This window comes from Pimephales promelas, chromosome 5 (assembly GCF_988280905.1).
Source record: "Pimephales promelas chromosome 5, fPimPro1.hap1.1, whole genome shotgun sequence".
Lineage (NCBI taxonomy): Eukaryota > Metazoa > Chordata > Actinopteri > Cypriniformes > Leuciscidae > Pimephales > Pimephales promelas.
The window spans coordinates 7,780,271-7,800,925 of NC_142773.1; the positions used below are offsets into that span (position 1 = coordinate 7,780,271).

Below are 20,655 nucleotides of genomic sequence, written 5' to 3' on the forward strand. Positions count from 1 at the left end.
GTAAGAAAGTGAGCAATTACTGCCCAGACTGTGACAAAACCTTCCAGACCTGACCCATAAACCCATCAGCACAAACTGTATTATAAATCCACTGGATTTAGAGGTGTAATGAGGCATTTATTTTCTGAAACTGACTCTTCACATGACTAACCAGCTTTCAATCTACATATTTCCCAAGAAAACTTTGGGATATTGCAGTCTAAAACCAAGAGTAAATGTTAATTTGTACTAGAATACATTTTTTGAAATAATGATCTCTACTTATGGACATATAGGCTACGGTCAGTTTTGGGGATTTACAACATTTACTACCAGGTCTCAATGTCCTGTTCAAACAGAAAATTTCAGTATCGCCTCGAATACCGTCCGTATGAACGTGTAACAGGAGTCAAGCCCGTGTGCTCTTACTAGTAACCGTAGCAACAGCGACCAAAGTCATTTCAGAGATGATGACGTCTATACAAATCGTATCACTTTTGACACAACATGAGTCAAATCGATCTGCGACTTCATCCGAAACCTCCTAAAAATGTACAGGTGTGTGTTCGGTTGTCGAATGCGGTTCCACCCCCATAAATATCTGAACTGTGTGTGAACGCCTTTAAGATATTGTGCAATAATTATTCTACAGTAGTTTGGCATTCTTATGTTCTACCACAAAACCATTAGGGAAAGTGTTTTATGAATTTTATACATTTTTCAAAGATTGACTTTGACTTTGTAAAAACTTTTTTCAAATAAGCAGTGAAGCAGTCGTGTTAACATATTTTATCTAAGAAATAATTACACCAAATTTCTTATGTTTTCTTGACAATTTTCTTCAAATAGTTATTTTTTATGATTTTAGGACAGATATTTTTGATTTCTGATTTATTCAAGTCATAGTGTGTGTGAATTGCATTTTTACTGTTTTTCTGACTATATTAGGAGACACTGACTAAAAATAATAATAATAATAATACTGACCCAACTGCTTCTACACTTACTTTATCCTTACAACGTACTTCTATAAGACTGTGTGGTAAATTCTTTTGATAAAGGAAATAAAATTAGCATTTGCATGAAATTAAGAGTCTTCTTGACAAAGTACTGTTCTTAAAATATATTAGATACGCACACACACACACACACACACACACACACACACACACACACAGAGAGAGATGGGAGATTGTGCTGTGCAAACAAAGAAACATATTATTAATAAATTAGAATTCCTAGATTATATTTCTCAGGCTGTTTTTGAACTAATTAAACTCACAGTTTCAGTGTTACTAGAGAGAGACGCTGCACAGACGCAAGTAATTTACACATGCTTCTCGCTCTTTCTCCATAACGGATTTAAATCAACTTTATAACTCTGAGCCAGATTTAAAGGGTACAGAATGTGAGATATTATGAGTCAAAGCTGACAAAAATAACATATCAATATAAAAGTCACATTTTGCGCTGCAAACATCTTGTTAGTGTTGGCCAGTAATCATGGTATAAACAGGATAATCCACGGCTAGCTGTGCATTACACAACTTTAATGCACTTTGCGTCAGGTGCTTCTTTCTAAGAGCGTGTACTGCACACCTAGCCGTGGATTATCCCTTGAGTGTGTATAATACATGGCCATGTACTTAAGATGTTCAGAGATTTCTGAAAAGATTACATATTATCTCCATTTATCAGCCAGAAAGCTATTAATCAGTAATCAAATACAGTCAAAATATTTGCATGAAAAATTGTAGAGCTGCTATTTTATATAAAATGCTTCTCAAAAAGCATCCAGCTAATGTGCAGAAATAAAGGCACTCTCGTTTATGGCCATCAGGAGATCTGTCCCACAGACGTTGTAGAAGCACTGTGAGAGTGTATGTGTGTGTGTGCGCGCGTGTGTGTGAGTGTGGGTGCGCGTGCGTGCGTGTGTAATGCAGATGGGCAGCTCTGAGTAAATGTCAGCATGAGAGGAGAAAGTGTTTGCATACGAGCGGATGATGTATGTCTTTGGCCTGTGGACATTTATTCCCGTAAGCAATAACGCTGTCACCCTTGTTCAGCACATTATATATTAAAATGGCCTTTTGCAAAAAAAAAATGTATATATGATTTCTCTTCCATGTAATCCACCTTCAGTCTCCATGACAGAAGATTTCACACTCAGTGCCCACTGACTTCCATCACACACACACACACACACACTTCACTCATCCAGTGTCAGAGCGTTTACAATGTGAACAGTGTAAATAGACAGTAAGTGTTTCTTTCCAGCTCAAACAGCAGAGCAAGGCACTAATACACCAACACACTGCGTGAAACTACCAAGGAATTAATGTATTAATAAAATTTAGATGTTGAAAATGCATTTGAAAACGTTGTTTAGGATAAAAATGCTAAATTTGTGTGTATAGTTGCAAAGGAAAATCAAAAATCAACTGAATTCAAGTAGCTAATATTCATCAGAATTCATCACTTTACACTGCTGGGTTGTTTTAACCCAATTTTGGGTCAAATATGGACAAACTCAAACATTGGGTTAAAAATGTCATTTAAAAATGGAACCCAAAGGCTGGGTTTGTCTATATTTGACCCAAAATTGGGTTAAAAAACGAGCATTTTTTTTAGAGTGTATATTGTCTTTAACTATTATGCACTAACATTTAAATGAACCATTTGATACAATGCACTTATTGTGTAAAAACTCAGGATGTAATTACAGCTGTACTGTACCAATATATAAGGCTCCACTTAATAACATTACACACTAAAGAATGCTGGGTTGTTTCAACCCAAATTTGGGTCAAATATGGACAAATCCAAATGTTGGGTTAAAAATGTACAGTTGAAAGTGAAAGTTGAAGTTGGGTTCATATTTGAAATTACATTTTTAACCCAACATTTGGGTTTGTCCATATTGTACCCAAATTTGGGTTAAAACAACCCAGCACTGTGTCTTTAACTAGTTAATCACAAATACCGAGTACAGTGAGCGTGTTACAGTGAGCAGTGCTGGTACTGAGGAGCACACGGGTCGGGTTAGGACAGGGTTAACATAATGGTTTGAGTAGAGTTAAGGGAGAGCAGTATTGACAGTGTAATTATAGATGTCATTACAGAAATTAATTACACCTGTAGTAAGCTACACTCTAAAAAATGCTGGGTTGTTTTAACCCAACTTTGGGTCAAATATGGACTAACCCAGCCGTTGGGTTAAATTTTTACATTACATTTTTAACCCAACATTTCGGGTTTGTCCATATTTGACCCAAAATTGGGTTAAAACAACCCAGCATTTTTTAGAGTGTACAGAAGTAGATGCATTTGCAGCATAAAACAGAATAGTTTTGTATAAAATTGTTAGGTAACAATTTATTTTACAGTGTCATTGGTACACTCTAAAAAATGCTGGGTTGTTTTAACCCAATTTTGGGTCAAATATGGACAAACCCAAAATGTTGGGTTAAAAATGTAATGTAAAAATTTAACCCAACGGCTGGGTTAGTCCATATTTGACCCAAAGTTGGGTTAAAACAACCCAGCATTTTTTAGAGTGTACACACGTTACATACTTATTGTAGTAATAACTACAAATTATACATAATTACATGCAACTAATCCTAAACCAAACCCTAAGTAGATGTAGTTAAATATTATTATACTCAGTACTTAAATGTATAAATACACTGTAATACTGACACTTTAAAATAAATTGTAACCAATTATCATTAACTGTTAGTGGGGTAAGATGAAGGAAGAGTCCCCCTTAAGAACAATGTGCATTTACTTTTAAATCGACTATCTAAATTACATTTATCGTTTTGGTAATTCAGTTGAAAAACTGAAACTAACCGATGACAGACAAAGCAGAATCCAGGTCAGAGACTCATTTATTCTATGGCTATGCAAGAATGTATACATGTTTAATTGCCCATTAAAGAGATATGTCATAATAGCATCACTGTTAATTCAAATGGATTGATTTCACTCGATGAGCCTATGGGTTTTAATGAAAAGCGAAGATGAAATGTGCATCTAAATCATGGAATTATTCAATAATAACCCCATGGATTACAATACGTTCACGATTAAATATAATAACACTAACAACAAGTAACTCGGGGCCTTCTGTGCAGTTTTGCCAATAATAATAAAAAGATCCCTCATGAACAAATAGACAGTAAACTTTGACATTCAACTTGATCACCATTTCCAATAGACTATATTATCATGTTTCCTCATTTTACCCTAAAGACACTTGATATAAAGTGGTTCCAAGCGTAATGTACCAGCAAGTTGTTTCTGAATCGTTTGGGGAATTATAACATAGACAGCATTACTTTATAGTGCTCATTCAAAATGTCAAAATATTTTAATAAAACCAAATACCTGTCTGAAATAACAAGGAAATATAGGCTATATGACAAAACTATTCTTAAAATTTAAAATAAATAAATAATCAATAATAAAATTAATAAATGATTTAATTTAAAAAAAAAATCCTGATTCACCCCATTGTGTGTGATGTTGTTTGCAAGCATAAGTTATTAAATCCATTAGCCTACAACATATAAAGAAAATCATCATTGGTAAAGTATTAGTAATAATCAACTCCATGTCGTAGTGGTCAAACGATTATCCTACTGGTAATCGCCCACTTCCATGGTAAGCTCCAGTCACGTGATGCGTCACTCCAAACTTGCGTGCCAATTTAACATCCATATCGTATATCATCACTTACTGTACACCACACCACATATGCAATGAAACATAAAACACAGAGCAGAATGGCATTCAACTTTCATTCTGACATTTGTAAATAGCCATGGTACATAGTTCATAACGCAAACCTTTTGCTTTTATAGTTGTTCTTGAATCTCGCGCATTGAATCGTTTGCGTTCACGCGCGCTGCCTGTGGAAATAACGGCGTTGTATAACACAAGCACACACCGTGGGAAGATGTTTGACATCCTATTTTCCTTTCTCGAAAGCCCGTTATACAGGAGGAGGATCACTTACCTTTCAGAGCTCTTGGTTTGGCTTGTTTGCGACGCGACATCCTACAGAAACCCGCTGAAGATCACACATCTAGAGCTATATCTCCAATATGACCATAAAGCTCATTCAGATTACTGCACACTGAGGTAAAAATCACAGGTCAATTCCTTTTAGCCTGTCTGTTCAAACAGCTGAAGAGGTAAAATGTCATATCCATCTACTAATATCATACACATGCTTCATTTTATCTGTTATAAGTGCGGAAGACAGCCCTCAAACGCGCTGTAAATGATCGGGGGAAACAAAATAATAAAGCGAAAAACGAGTAAAAGAAATAATTATTTCCTCACAATGGCACGAACTAAAGACTAATTGAGGCTGTCAAATGTCTCATTTCATCTGAGAATCAGAACTGAGTCTGTTTTTGTTGTTGTTTTTTAAATAAAAAAGAGAGAGAGAGAGAGAGAGAGTCAGAGAGGAACATGCGAGCTCCCTCCTCATCACCAACCTGCGAGGTCTCGCTCTGCGCTGTCGCTCCGGTAGTCCACATAATAATGGAAAATGGAAGCGAGGCCCCCAAAGCCATGAGGACGGCTCCAGAGGGGGCCCCATCCCCGCGGGGACGCGCCCTGTGCGTAATCACGGAGGAAATCATTGTCAGCCTGCTGCTCTCAAACACTGACAGAGAGGCATGATTAAAATCCGCGGGACGTCGGCAAGATCTGGCGTCTGGATCCCGGAGTCGCTGGATCCGGAACCCTGGACTTCTGTCGCGTCTTATGAAGGCGGATTGGTCCCCCTTCTGGTAGACAAGGCTCAATTGACGTGGCTCTGTGAGAAAACCTACATTATAGCCATTCAAATATAACCATCTTACATATTTCAGCTGAATACATTTCAATTAGAATGTTAAAGCCTAGAAGTACACAGTAAAAATTAATACGCTTTATCAAATCAATAAAATTGTGGCAACAAGCAATATTATTAATTAAATTTAACAAATTAGAATTGAGTAATAATTAATCAAATTACTCCTCAAAAGTTAACCATTTAAAATGAGTAAAGTTTACACCAAAAGATTTTACAAAAACAGACAGACGTCAAAGATTAATTAAAAACTCCTTATTTTATGTTGCCAACATTGAAGACACCTGATGTTAACAAGCAGAATCACTGAAGGAGAAAACAGTAATTTTTAAACAAACATTGATCACCACAATGGTGACTTAAATGTACGTTTTTGTTTTTTTGTTGTAAGTTGTACTCATTTTAAATGGTTAACTTTTAAGGAATTAATTTGATTAATTATTACTCAATTCTAATTTGTTAAATTTAATTAATAATATTGCTTGTAATCTGTTGCCACAATTGTTTTGATTAGATAAAGCGTATTCATTTTTACAGTGTAGATTATTGATCCCAACTACTACTACTCTACTAGCCTACTACGTATTTGTGTTAGGAATTTTTAGCATGCAAGTACATAAAACTGAAATGATGTTATGCCCACTGAATGCCTAACATATGATCTATATTTTACACAAAACTTGAAAGCACTTTCTCTATTTAGTAGTCGAATTGTAATACCTGAAATATGTGCATGCATGATTACGAATTGCCATATCCAGTGGTTTAATTGCTGGATGAAAAGCAAGAGAGAGAGCAGCCCTGGCGTGGACCCCAGATGTTATTGCATTTGTTAATACCTAAGCTAAAGGGTTAACATACAGGATCCGGACCCGTTTCATAAACATATCCCCAAACCCCATCCTTTCCATTGTTCTGAACAGGTACTGCCACTCAAATCTGTCAAATTTTTCAGCGTCTAATGACAGAAGTGCATTATCATGAGTATTACATTTTTCATGTAATTTATTAAGTACTCTACGATATGCACAAGCTTGGCAAATGTATTTCTAGTTTCTTTGCAAAGAATCTTTAAGTCATTATTCAGGAGAGAAATTGGTCTGTATGAACCACAATCAGTTGGTGACTTGCCAGGTTTTAACAACAGAGTGATCACCACAATATTCAAAGAGGGAGGCAAAGCCCCATGTTCAAGTGATTCTTGGTACATTTCCAAGAGAGGATGAATTCATTTATGATGGAAATTTTTATATAACTCTATTGCTATGCCATCTGGCCTGGGGGGTCTTCCCTCCTTTCACACTGATATAGGCCTCAGATTGCTCCTCAGACTTTATGTCATCTTCAAGGAATACCATGAAATCCAAATCTATTGACCCAAAGTCCAGAGTGTCCAATAAAACGTTTTGCGGCCCTCTTTAAATATTCAGAGCTGTAAAGAGCCTGATAGTGGTTCCTAAAGACCACATTTGCTTATTTGTCTAATTTTAAATTAAGACAAAAAAATATAGATGAAAAATGTACTTAAAGGATTAGTTCACCTCAAAATGAAAATTTCCTGATAATTTACTCACCCCAATGCCATCCAAGATGTTCATGTCTTTCTTTCTTCAGTGGAGAAGAAATTCAGTTTTTTGAGGAAATTATTTCAGGATTCTTCTCCACACAATGGACTTCACATAATGTAACCAAATTGTTGAAGTCCAAATCAGTGCAGACATGGTTAACATGTCTGACAGCCACTTAACATGACATCGCTGGGCCTGTTTGACATACGGCCTGAGAGCCCTGTGAGAAATTAGAAAGAAATCGGCCACCTATGAGGAGTACCTTCACATTTGTCGCGTGCTTAAACGATTGTATATTATCAAATATTTCACACATCCCCTCAACATTCATACCGCATGGTATACCTCCTCATTCTGAGCAACTTTGCATCTAGGACAACCACTGTCAATCGAACCGTTTGAATTGAGCTATGGCAAGCAGAGAGTTTTGGGTACATATTGGAAGGACATTAATCCTGACGTTGTTAAAATTAACAATATAAGAACAAAGTATAGTTTTTCGTGATATGATAAGAGATGTTTAGATTTAACCAGCGCGATTTACTGCAATGTCAGAACCACAACAAAAGTGGATGTTTCTTACTAATTCAGATGACATTTTCCGGTCAAAAATTATTATGTTGGTCATACTTCCAAAAATAATAATCTGTGATTCTGAATGCCAGTATCCACACCGGCAGTGACTGACAGCCGCACACTCTCCTCAAACATTGTGTTCATCCACACTGTGCCGTGTCGAAGTACGATAAATCCGTGAATGATAAATCCGTGAATGACTGCAATAGCAGATTTTGAACAGAGATGGCGACAAAGAGGAAAAACTGCAGACTGCAGCTTTAAATATTGGAGATTATTTCAAAAACGTACTTTCGCCAACCAGTCCTAGGGTCAACCTCAATAACTGTTTCAACCTCAATATTTCCTTAGTAAATTGCCTGTTTTGGCTGTAAAATGTTATTTTCCATCTATGATCTAGGTGGCTACGGGCTTGCTAAATAAAACATAATAGCTTTTTAAGCTTGTGTTTATGGGCCTTAAAGTGCTTGAATCCTGTTGCTGCTTGCAGCTATATTTTTAATTTAAAGAACTGGCATATAGACATAAAAATGCAATGTTGTGGGTCCCCAAGACCATGAAGCAGCAAAAAAGAAAGAAAATGTAAAATAGCTCAGTTCATGAGCTAAAAGTGGTTGAATCGTGCCCAACAACTCTTCAGCACAGAACACAGCACCCAAACTTAGGATATTTAGTGGAACTAGACTAGATAGTGTTTGCTAGAGCACTGGGACTGGGCCCTCAGTTGTGGTTGCAAGTACTCTCATGTTGTGACCTCCGTACTTTGTATTGTTTATCATGTTCACCATATTTATAAAGCCTTTACACGTTGAGAATTCTCTCTAAATATTTGGAATCACCCCCTAGTAAATTCCCCAATCACCATCTGACAAAAGCACAAGCAAAGTGTGATCAAAAGACGCAAGATTGATGTGATTTGCTTTTTTGTTGCAATCATAGTGTTTGCAGGATGTAAACATTTTTTGTATGTGGTTTCGTTCTGTCAAGAGGTCTCTGTTGTCTTTCAATTGAATGTGAGCTGTGTGCATGGTCCCAACACGCTGTCAAACTCTCTCCCCGAATCTGAGCCTCTTTTATACCTGCAGCCCCCAGCCGTTTCTCACAAACACAAACAAACAGTGCTCCAAACCCTCACAGGCGTCTCCAACTTTCATTAGGAACAACACTTGTATTCTTCCACATAGTTTGGTGTAGTTAAACTTTTCATTGTCATCTTCGTTATTATGTGAAATGTGAAAACTTACTTTAATGGCCTGAAACTGGCAAGTCTCGTCACGGATGCTACACTTTATAATAAGGTCTCTTTTGTTAACATTATTTAATGCATTAACTAACATTAACTAAAGACAAGCAATATATTTATTTACCTTTGTTAGTGTTAGTTAATAAAATTGAATGTTCATGTTAGAAGTATGGTTTATGTTAACTAATTTAAATAACTAATGTTGGCAAATAAGCCATCTTGTAAAGGGTTACCATAATCAAGTGTGTTTGCACATAAAAAGACCTGCAAAGATAGAAAGCTCAAAGTCCACTGCAAAAGGAGATATTTTATTTAACAGTATCGGCTTTTCAAGAACTACAACGAATGGCTTGCTTGGACTACAACACATTTTTTGTTTCTCATTTAAATAATCTTTGCCCATGAAATATGCAGAAAAAGAGACGAGGCCTGGAGAAGACAGTTTTGTCCCTGTTTTTGTCCACCCTGTTTCCAAAAGTTAATGCCGTAGACATACACGCATACACGCGGATACACACGGATAGCTCAAAATGCGTAGAGATAACACGCCACTTGACTCGAAAGTGGCGTGTATGTTTAAGCAAAAGTCATGATGTCATGTTGTATTATCCATAGTTTTTCAGTTTCACTTTATTTGGATGGTTCCCATACCTGTCAACACTGTTTTTCCCAGGTTTTTTTCCCCGTATCTCCCAGACCCCTAGCGGTTTGTTATTTTCCCGGGAAACTTCCGTAATTTGCATGACCCAAACTCCTTTATGAATAATCGGACCAATATGTTTGTCTAACGTTGACCGGAAGTTGCCAGATCTTGTATTAAATGCATTTTATTCACACAATCCACACACCATATATACGATTTCAACCTGTTTGTCATCTCAACCTATACCACAAGTTGCGCAGTCGCAGAGAGCTCAACCCAAAAGCAAGCAAACCCAACCCGTCGCACCTAGCGGTCCCCGCACAAATCTCCCGGATTTTAAAAACCAAATGTTGACAGCTATGATGGTCCCTTTAACACATTCAGTTGACTAGTAATGTTGCACCTACATGTCTACTACCTCCCACTAGAGTATTATTAGACTGGTAGGGGTTAGGGATAGAATAAGTTGACATGTAGTTGCAAAGTTACTTATTATAGTCAGTAGATTGTCTGTTGGAGGACCATCACCATAAAGAGTTAGCATATATTAAGCTGAGAGTCTTCTAATACTCTAATGAGAGTGAGTTGTTATATCCTTAATATTTACACCTGAGCAGATGAAACTCGCGGTTATGGTAAGGGACATTATCCAAACTCGCGGTGCCAACAAACTGACTTTGAGCTAACTTGAACTAACAAAGTGGTCAACCAGACTGGGGAGAGAGGTTGACCGCTGTAAAATAATAATGTAAAATATGTTTGTTTTTCCGCATCCAGGGATCGGGTTGTCGAGACCCCCGCGATCCTCTCAGCACCGGCCCCTTATGGTTCCTCTTGCAGGTGGTGAGCCCACGGGAAGGCGGCCCCACGTCGCTCGTTCGGGCTGAGCCCGGCCGGACCCCGTGGGGGGAGGCCCGGCCACCAGGCGCTAGCATACGAGCCCAAACCCCGACCCTTCCTCCAGGGTGGGGCCCCGCTGCGCCATACTGGGTGACGTCATGATCCTCAAACAATAATTTCTGCCTCAAGTGGAGGAGTTTAAGTACCTTGGGGTTTTGTTCACGAGTGAGGGAAGGGTGGAACGGGAGATTGACAGACGGATTTCTGCAGGAATGCAGTTGATGCACCGGTCTGTCGTGCAGCTCAGCTCTTGGTTTACCGGTCAATCTATCATGTTCATGAGCTTTGGGTCATGACCGAAAGGACAAGATCCCGGATACAGGCGGCCGAAATGAGCTTTCTCCGCAGGGTGGCTGGGCGATCCCTTAGAGATAGGGTGAGAAGCTTGGTCACTCGGGAGGAGCTCAGAGTAGAGCCGCTGCTCCTCCACATCGAGATCGGTCAGCTGAGGTGGCTCAGGCATCTATTCCGGATGCCTCCTGGATGCCTTCCCTTGAAGACCGAGGACACGCTGGAGAGACTATGTCTTCCAGCTGGCCTGGGAACGCCTCGGTGTCCCCCCGGAAGAGCTGGAGGAAGTGTCTAGGGAGAGAGAAGTCTGGGAATCTCTGCTTAGGCGCCGTCCACACTACTGCGTTTTCGTTTAAAACGGAGGATTAAAAAGAATACGATCTCCGTCCACACCAGCGTTTTATCTGCATATTGGAAATGATCTCCGTCCACATTAAAACGACTGAAAATGCGGATCACGTGACCATTCACCAACACTGGGCATGCGCGTGCCGGTGTAAACAGTGATTGACGAATCAGGGAAGGATACATCATGACTGATGACACCCAATCATAGAGCTGAGCGTCAGCCTCTGTGTCAGCGTTTCTGAAGTCCTCCGTTTTGTTCCCTCCACACTAAAACGCCCTCCGGAGATTCAGAACGGAGCTGCAGCGTTTCTAAACTTCTCCGTTTTAGGTCTTCGTTTTTCCCGCTTTAGTCTGGACGGGAGGTGCAAATGTAGCAAAAGGTCTCCGTTTTTAAACGAAAACGCAGTAGTGTGGACGGGGCCTTAGACTGCTGCCCTTGCGACCCGGCCCCAGATAAGCGGAAGAAGATGGATGTTTGTTTTTAGTTTTTTTCATCAACCATGAAAGCAAATTCTAGCACACCCCAAAAACACAATTGAAACTTTGTAAAAGGGCATAAAATCGGATCCCTTTAATAAATTGCATTTACCCGATATTTGCTCAAAGTTCTAAAAAAAAATATACATTTTACATATTTATAATACGTGATGCCTCCACCCACAGCAATGCCGTATTGGGTTTGTGCCATTAAACAGCGCAACGCTGCCAAACTCCTCATGCTATTACTCTCATACTTCAGCACTGTTTAGCATGCTTTGGTGCTCTTTGTCACAAACACAGGCCAGTGATTTATTCATTGGAATGCATTCTTTTGAAATGCACATGATTTGTCACCTTGTGTTGGTTAAGACTGACCGCTAATATTTGTAACCTTCCAATTTGGATCAGTGCAAGCTGAGGCGTCCCGCGGAGCGAGGCCGACACCGGCTCATCAGCACAGATTAGATCGGGGTGGTGGTGGGACATTGTGCCCTTGATCAGGGTTTTTGGCAGAGCATGACAGCAGCGTCTGGCAGCATCTCATTCATATCCCGTTTCATCACAGCACATGTTCAGCCATTCACCTCAGCAGTGTTTCTGTGGAAGTTTTGTTTTGCACATTTCCAGTGAGTAAAAGGACTCAGGAGTAAACATGACTCATGTCATGTTTTTGTGATTGCTGTTAGTTTTTAAATGGTATGATTATCGAATGATCTATTGTCAGATCATTTGACTATTTTAATAGGATCACTATTACTGGGATCCCGAAGGGCCGCTGTCCTGCAGAGTTTAGCTCTAACTCACCTCAACACACCTGTCTGGAAGTTTCTAGTATACCTAGGATGTTGATTAGCTGGTTCAGGTGTGTTTAGTTGGAGTTAGGGCTTGGCGATTTTTCCCCATTGATAAAAAAACTCGATTTACGATTTTCGATTTATTTGTAATGTATTTGGATTGATCTAATAAAACAACAAAAAATCATGAGGTAACTCTTAATGGAACTGAACAGTTACAGTTGAACAGTAACACCACTCACCATAAAAAATGCATTTTAAACATGCATTTTAAACAACATAAAATGCATTTTAAACATTTTTTGTTTAAAATGCTGTAGTTGATAGGAAAATCAGCCTATCAACTACAGCAGGCTTGAGGCAAGCTCGGTTACAGGTGACAATACCCCCACCCACACTAAAGACCCTCTCCGATGGGGCGCTAGTTGCTGGAATGGCTTGAGTTGCTGGAGTCTTGTGAAGGTGGGCTGATGCTGCTTCCACCACTCAAGTGGTTTAGTGTCAGGATCCACCTCAGGACCCAATTAGTAGGAGGTGAGCTCTGCTTCAATTTTCTCCTTTACTGACTGGCGGGACAGTGATGCAGCAGGTGCTGCTTTCTTCTTAGGTGGGCTCTCTTCTTGGCACATTTGTACAGTAGGACCTTCTTCCTCTGAGCAGAGGGCAGAAAGCTCAGTGACAGCTCTTTTCTTAATAATGTCCAACTTGTCTGGGGTAATGTGTACGGAATGTATGGAACCGTGGATCCATTAGAGAAGCCATGTCCAGGAGCTCGTCATCCTCAGGGTCACTGTATTTCTGTTCAAGGTAGCACATGTTTCTTTTTATTGTAGCGGTGAGATCTACATCTTTCTCTTCTCGCTGTAGGAGACTTGTTTTGAACAGATGCATCACAGGTTTAATGTATGAAACACTTACATAAGATTCTCCGGACAACGTGTCAAAAAAAAGTCCTGAAGGGGTTTGATCGCTTTATTTGTGGCATCTTAAACCTCCAGATCTTGCCACGTAGGAACAAGATGGCGGGTTTTCTTGTCAGCACCCAGAACACGAACGATGGCTCTCTCTTGTTCAAGAAGTCGATCAATCATTTTTTGGCGCGAACCCCATCTTGTCAGTGACTCTGTTACCAGTTGATGAGGAGGAAGACCCAGCTCTGCCTGAACCTCTGCCATGTCCCATCTTTTTTTCCAACTGTATGAAAAAGCAGAAACTGCCTTTTTACACACTCCAATGGCACGGTCAATCCGTTCACCTTTCACACCATTCACTGTAACAAAAAAACAAAAACAATATTTAGTTTTAGTAAGTGTACATTTTTTAAACACATGCCATACACACACAGCTAAGGTACAAAATACAAATTATTTTTATCTTTATTTTAGAAATGTATTTTCCCCATATTTATTGTAACCCCATACTCATACCATAGTCTTAAATGGTAATAGATAAATCAGTGTAGTACTACAGTAGTAGTATTGCCCAAAAAACTACCTTTTAAAATAGTCAGGGCTCAGGGGAAATACATATAACAATTGAGTTGAAAAAAATATAAACTTAACTGACAAAGAAAAAAAAAATCAAATTTACTTGAGTGTAATATAGGTTATAAAACTAGTACTAAACTTTTTGTTATCACACACACCTTTCTAATTTATTTTCGCACAAACTTACCGACATTGTGCAGTCGATGTCCAAAGCACTTGAGGTTTGGCCAATTATTGTCCTTCATAGCCCTGATTACATTGGAGTCACTGACGGTCGTCATACTGTTAAGGCGCTCCTCTGAAAGGCCCCAGGAGTTCAGAGCATCCTTTAACTTTAACTTTAATTTTGATCTGTCCCAAGCGAAAGATGGCCAATCACATGGTGATTTCTGTGGCCAGGGCTCCTAAACGCTGGTCCTACGTCACACAGTGACGGCCTTGTCACAGTCTTGCTGTTGAAAAGGTGAATATAAGCTCACAGTAGAAGAGAAAATTTTTGGAGACATCAAATAGGGAGAGAATATAATGATGGCTTGGAAAAGGTGAGGTTTGTACTTTATACTGAATGATAATGTACAGACTGAGCTCCCAAAAGCTGAGTGAAAAAGAAAAACTTAGTTACGACAGATATAATACTTTGGACCTGGTTACTAGTGGGTTGGGCCTTCATCTGTAAAGGAGTGCTGGTTATCTTGAGGACTCGTGTTTAAAGCAGCTGGAGATCGAGACGGTCCCACATCCCTTGACCTGCTTCGAGAAACTAGTTCAGCGGCGCTGTCAAATAGTCTCGCTGGAATATTCCTCACTGGTGAGGGATGATCTCTGCACTGGTCTCATCTCTGCTGTCAGCATGTCTGACATGAGAGACCAGGGACCAACGGCTCCAGCGGACAGCAAAGTTACATCCCCATAGTTCCCTTTTCCAAAATTGAACTCCTCTCACTAAATGACATACATACAGCCCTTGTCCCTCTTCCTTTAGCTCTCCGTCTCTTAGATTCTCAGTGTGGAACAGCCACACATATAAAAGAGGTATTTTTAATCTGTGCCGGTGGAAAGAAATCAACAAAGCAAACACCGTAAACCCTCTACAGCAGGGTTCCTCCAGTGGAGTTTAGCTCAAAACCCGATCAAACTCATCTACCTGGGGTTTTCTAGTGATCCTGAAGACCTTGATTGGCTCGCTCAGGTGTGTTTGATCATGGTTGGAGCTAAACTCTCCAGGGCAAGATTTGAGGAACCCTGCTCTACACCAAATAGAAATGGGTGGAACTCACCATCAGAAACAAATGAGCTAATAGGGAGTGACTAAGATAAAATTATAAGAAGAGGGAAACAACAACATGCAAAGTAGGCAAAAGCAGATACATATACAGTAGAAAGACAAATTTTCTGTGTCGAACTGAGAGTGGAAAGTGCATTCCCAGGTAATTCAGATGATCTGGGCACGGTTTGGCAGGGCTGTCGCAGATCTATTTTCATCACAAGAAAACATACACTGCAGGGAGTTCTTCTCGATCAAGGACTGAGATGCGTCCAAGTGGCCGAGCAGTCTTCTCAACACCTTCCGTCCTATCCACCTCATCCCGCAAGTAAATAATATAATGAAATATGAAAAGAAAACATACCAGCCATATATATAAGGAGAATAGGCCTATATATAAGGTTAATGTACACTTATATCTTACCTTGATGCAGTTTTGTAGGCTAGTGTATTCTACTTAATATGTAGAGAAATTGACCGTGGTGAATACATTTACACAGGTTTTCAACCCTATTTGATGATAAAACCCAGTTGAATATAAAAAAAGTCCAGTGCAAATGTTACTCGCGCTCGTCATCGGCAGCTGTCAGTCACTGTTGCTAGGCGACAAGAGCAATCCTCCGCAGGCTAGCCCAGTCTGACCACTTCAGGTGCGCACTTTGATATGGGACACAGCTGTAGTTAGCAAAAATTTGTCAATATTGTGACAAAAGACCTACATTTTGTTACTTTAATTTTCTAAATAACCAGTGGGGGAATGTAAGGAACTGCATATTTCGTTGAGTATTCACGTACAAATGTGAATTAGCCTACTTTTTTCCCTCACAGGACAGCAACACCTTGTGGAAGAAGAAAGCCATTGTTTTTACAACCGTGACAAATGAACCTACCCTACGACCAATTCGTACGAATTCGTACGAGTGATTAAAAAGTGGCTAATTCGTACTAATTCATACGAACTCATTTGTACGAATTCTTACGATTTGTCTAAACCCACGTGATGGTTAAGTTTAGGGGCGGGGTCAGTGGTAGGTCATTCGTACGAATTCATACGAATTGGCCAATTCGTGAAATATGTACGATTTAACAAAATGTTGTATGAAGTGAGGTTGTATGAATTTTTACGAATTAGCCACCTCGTAAAATTCTTACGAACTCCCGTGAGATGGGGTTGAATGAACACTTACCAGGGTCAACTAAACGCTGGATTTTCAAAAGGATGTGAAGTTCGCAGCTATATTGTTGCACAATGTTTTTGAATTAATAATTTATTAGATGCACGCTGGTCTGTTATTGTAGGGACATCGATATTGTCACGTCGCTAAACATGTCACAGGAACGGTTATGTCAGTCAAACGTTTTCTTGGGCGATTCTTAATAATAATAATAATAATAATAATAATACATAAGTCTTATATAGTGCTTTCTAAGGAACTTAAAGACGCTTTACAAATGAAACAAACAAACAATGATGAGAGTGCTGGTATAGATTGTAGGAGCTGACACAGGTGGGTTTTGAGCAGTTTTTTGTACTAGGCAGCGATGGCGAATGCTCGGTCCCCCAAAGTTCGGTATATTGATTTGGTGATGGGTTTGAGAAGGCCCAAGTCTAAAGCTCTGGTTATGTGAGACTAAATGGTGGCCTAGCAATGTCCATACTATTCATCCTAAGTGAGAATAAGTGTGTCCTAAAGCATAGTTTGTTGAAAAGAGTAGTTTGTCAAAAGTCCCCGGATGGTCTACTATTTCCAGTATATTTTCGAAGTATGGATCCGTGCTCAATATAACGGCTAATATTGCCCACAACCCATTGCAGCTTTGGTGGAGGAAATACAAACATAAAAGTAAAAAGTGTTAAAAAACTACAAAACATGGTGGATATGCGCAAACGATGGTTTATGTAAAGGTTTGAGTGACTAATCAAAGTCTTACCGGATAAAAAAATATTTATTTAATGTTATTCATGTCATATTTCATCTGCAAAAACAACGTGAACCTTTATAAAGATTTGTTTGGCCATTAACTAATGCATCGTTATGCATGAGGAGAGTCTCGGCATGAAAGACCGATGGTTATCAAGTGATCGTTTCGCTTGATAAGACCCTTATTCATCGTCTGAAATCGTTTAAAGCCCTTTGAACAATTTGCCCTGAAACTGTCCTTTGGACCTTGAACCGTTTGGTTCCCAGTAAAGTCCATTATATGGAGAAAAATCCAGGAAGGTTTTTCTTTTCGACTGAAGAAAGAAAGACATGGATATCTCGGATGACATGGGGGTGAGTAAATTATCAGCATAAGTTTTTCCAAAAGTGAACTACTCGTTTAATGGGGAGGATTCTTGGTGATTTTTCTACTTATGTTGAATAACCTTTGTTTACAGCCAGTCACAGTAAATGTGCTTAACATAGTGCCAATAACATATGCCAAGAATAATGTTTACTCAATATTTCCCAAATACTCTATAGTTCTAATTTAATATCAATGTGGATATGAAAGACTCTTGGAAGGACAATGGGATAACCGTAGTCATTTTTATTCCTTTTAAAGGAGAACTCCGGCAAACAATGAACCTTTGGTCTAATAAAACATCGGTACATAGTCAATCGTTCTCTGAGATTTGTTTTCATGATAATCAAATGTAAAGAGTTTTATCTCTAAAAACTGTTTAGCGTATAATGCTAGTAATGGGGGCATTGACTAAGTAAAAAGAAATCGCTAGTTTATACCACTAATAAGGCTCAAAATAGCCCCACACTAACACAGAAACATAATGAGGCTCCATACATGCAAAACGAAGCATTGAGAACTTTGTAAGTGTACAGACCGTTTAATAAGAAGAAACTTTATGAAGACAGTTCATTTCGCGTATACAGACAGGAGCCATCTTAAAATCCTAATAGTCTCGATAAGTCAAACCACGAACGTCGTGCTGAGTGATCTGAACTCTATGAAGTTCAACGAACTTCTGAACTGTATGAACGGCGTTCGGGGATCGACTTATCGAGACTATTTTTTAAGATGGCTCCTGTCTGTATACTCGAAGTGAACTGTCTTCATAAAGTATCTTCTTATTAAACGGTCTGTACACTTACAAAGTTCTCAATGCTTCGTTTTACATGTATGGAGCCTCATTATGTTTCTGTGTTAGTGTGGGGCTATTTTGAGCCTTGTTAGTGGTATAAACTAGCGATTTCTTTTTACTTACTCAATGCCCCCATTACTAGCATTATACGCTAAACAGTTTTTAGAGATAAAACTCTTTACATTCGATTATCATGAAAACAAATCTCAGAGAACGGTTGACTAGGTACCGATGTTTTATTAGACCAAAGGTTCATTGTTCGCCGGAGTTCTCCTTTAACTTTATTAGGGCCCAGACAATGAAAGTGAGAAGGGCCCTGCTGTTCTAAGCATATTATTACAACTATATATTTACCTTTCACGGTTTTAATGGTACTTAACACGCTCAGTGTTCAGCCATTATTATAACTATAGTTCCCTGACTGAATTGGTGAGTCAGTTTTACTCACTAATAGAAGTCAGCCATTTTGGATTTAATGTGTTTTTTTCTTGTTGTTGTTTTTACTGCAAGCTATGATTTTTTTTTTTTAAATACTTATGAATTCACATAAAAAAGTAAAGTTTATCTAATATTCAAACTTTTTACCTTGGGGATAGCAAAGCAGTCGATAGCATTCTTCTCCGATCCTGACCTTATTACTGTCTGACCTTGAGTGAGATGTAGCCGCGCTCTTTCTAGAACAAACACACACACCTCCTGTCCGCTGGGAGCTGCGATGACTGAGCCACAGTAACACACACAACAGGACAACACACTATCAAAAGCCAAAAAATTCTCAAGCGCTCTTTCACACAAACACACACACACACACACACACACAGGCAGGAACTATAAATACAAACAGTTGGTAAGTGATAGCTGGAGTGGTTCTTGGCATGTTAATCAGGCTTTCTTTCGCCGAGGGCTATTTTCGAGGATTCACCAGCACTCCACGCTGAGTTCCCTCACTGCTCCATTCAAGGACAAAAGCATCTCAAACGGATATTTAACTTTGCTCTTGGCCAATATCCATACTTATTATAGCAAACATACACACATGGCTGCCACTGAATCAAATATTCATGTAAAATGAGACCAGAGTTATTAAAAAGGTTTCCTCTGTTAAAATGTGCCCGTCGAATGTTTTCTTTTATAATTGGTATTTGATGCAAATAAATTGGTAAAAATGACATTTGTGATAAAAAAGGGATATATTGATCAAAATGCAGGTGACATTCATGCTGAATGAAACAGACTAATAATGATTCATACAAGATTTAAAAAAAAAATAAAAAAAATTGTTTTGCAAAAATGTCATGCTATGTTGGCTACATGTAACTTGCTTACCATCATCTTCCATAAGCTTATTTCTATGCTGCATATACAGAAAAAAAGGTACAAAAGCTGTCACTGGGGCTGTACCTTTTCAAAAGGTTAACTTTTGTCTATTTTAGGTTCTAATATGTACAATTTTAGGTGTTAATATGTCCATTTTAGGTGCTAATAAGTACATTTAGGTGTTAATTGTCCATTTTAGGTGCTAATAAGTACATTTAGGTGTTAATTGTCCATTTTAGGTGCTAATAAGTACATTTTAGGTGTTAATATGTACATTTCAGGAGCTAATATGTCCATTTTAGGTCCTAATATGTACATTTTAGGTGCTAATATGTCCATTTTAGGTCCTAATATGTACATTTTAGGTGCTAATATGTCCATTTTAGGTCCTAATATGTACATTTTAAGTGTTAATATGTACATTTCAGGAGTTAATATGTACATTTTAGGTGTTAATATGTACATTTTAGATTTTAGATGCTAAAATGTACCACTATAGTACCAATATGCATCCTTTGGGTACAAAAGTGTACCTTTTGAAAAGGTACAGCCCCAGTGACAACTTTTGTACCCTTTTTTCTGAGAGTGTAGGTGTTGTAACATCCTCTTAATCTCTTTTACACACAACACATCAGATTCCGACATCACACCAGAGTAACGTATCCCATCATCCTCTGGCTCAGAGATTCACATCAAGGACACCATCTTCACTACACTGTAACTAACACTCAATCTCATGCTCTGTCTCTCCATCAAACACTCACAGCAAATAGACTTAGATCAACATTGAGGATGTCAAACGTTAAAAAGCACG

The 20,655-nt window shown here is 38.8% G+C and overlaps 1 protein-coding gene and 1 long non-coding RNA gene across 2 annotated transcripts in view; one reads left to right on the forward strand and one right to left on the reverse strand.

The window, feature by feature from the left end:
- The window catches only part of LOC120461542 (zinc finger protein 521), a 115,174-nt gene extending 109,488 nt beyond the window's left edge, over positions 1 to 5,686 (reverse strand). Inside the window, exons 1-2 of the mRNA XM_089130877.1 lie at positions 5,490 to 5,686; positions 5,003 to 5,122 (exon numbers count right to left, since the gene is read on the reverse strand). Of these exons, the coding sequence (XP_088987003.1) occupies positions 5,003 to 5,042 (40 nt within the window). The 5' untranslated portion in view covers positions 5,043 to 5,122; positions 5,490 to 5,686. The remainder of the gene's footprint in view (positions 1 to 5,002; positions 5,123 to 5,489) is intronic.
- Positions 1 to 20,655, forward strand: part of LOC148981348 (uncharacterized) — a 183,698-nt gene that overhangs the window by 97,317 nt on the left and 65,726 nt on the right. The gene's annotated exons all lie outside the window — the stretch shown is intronic.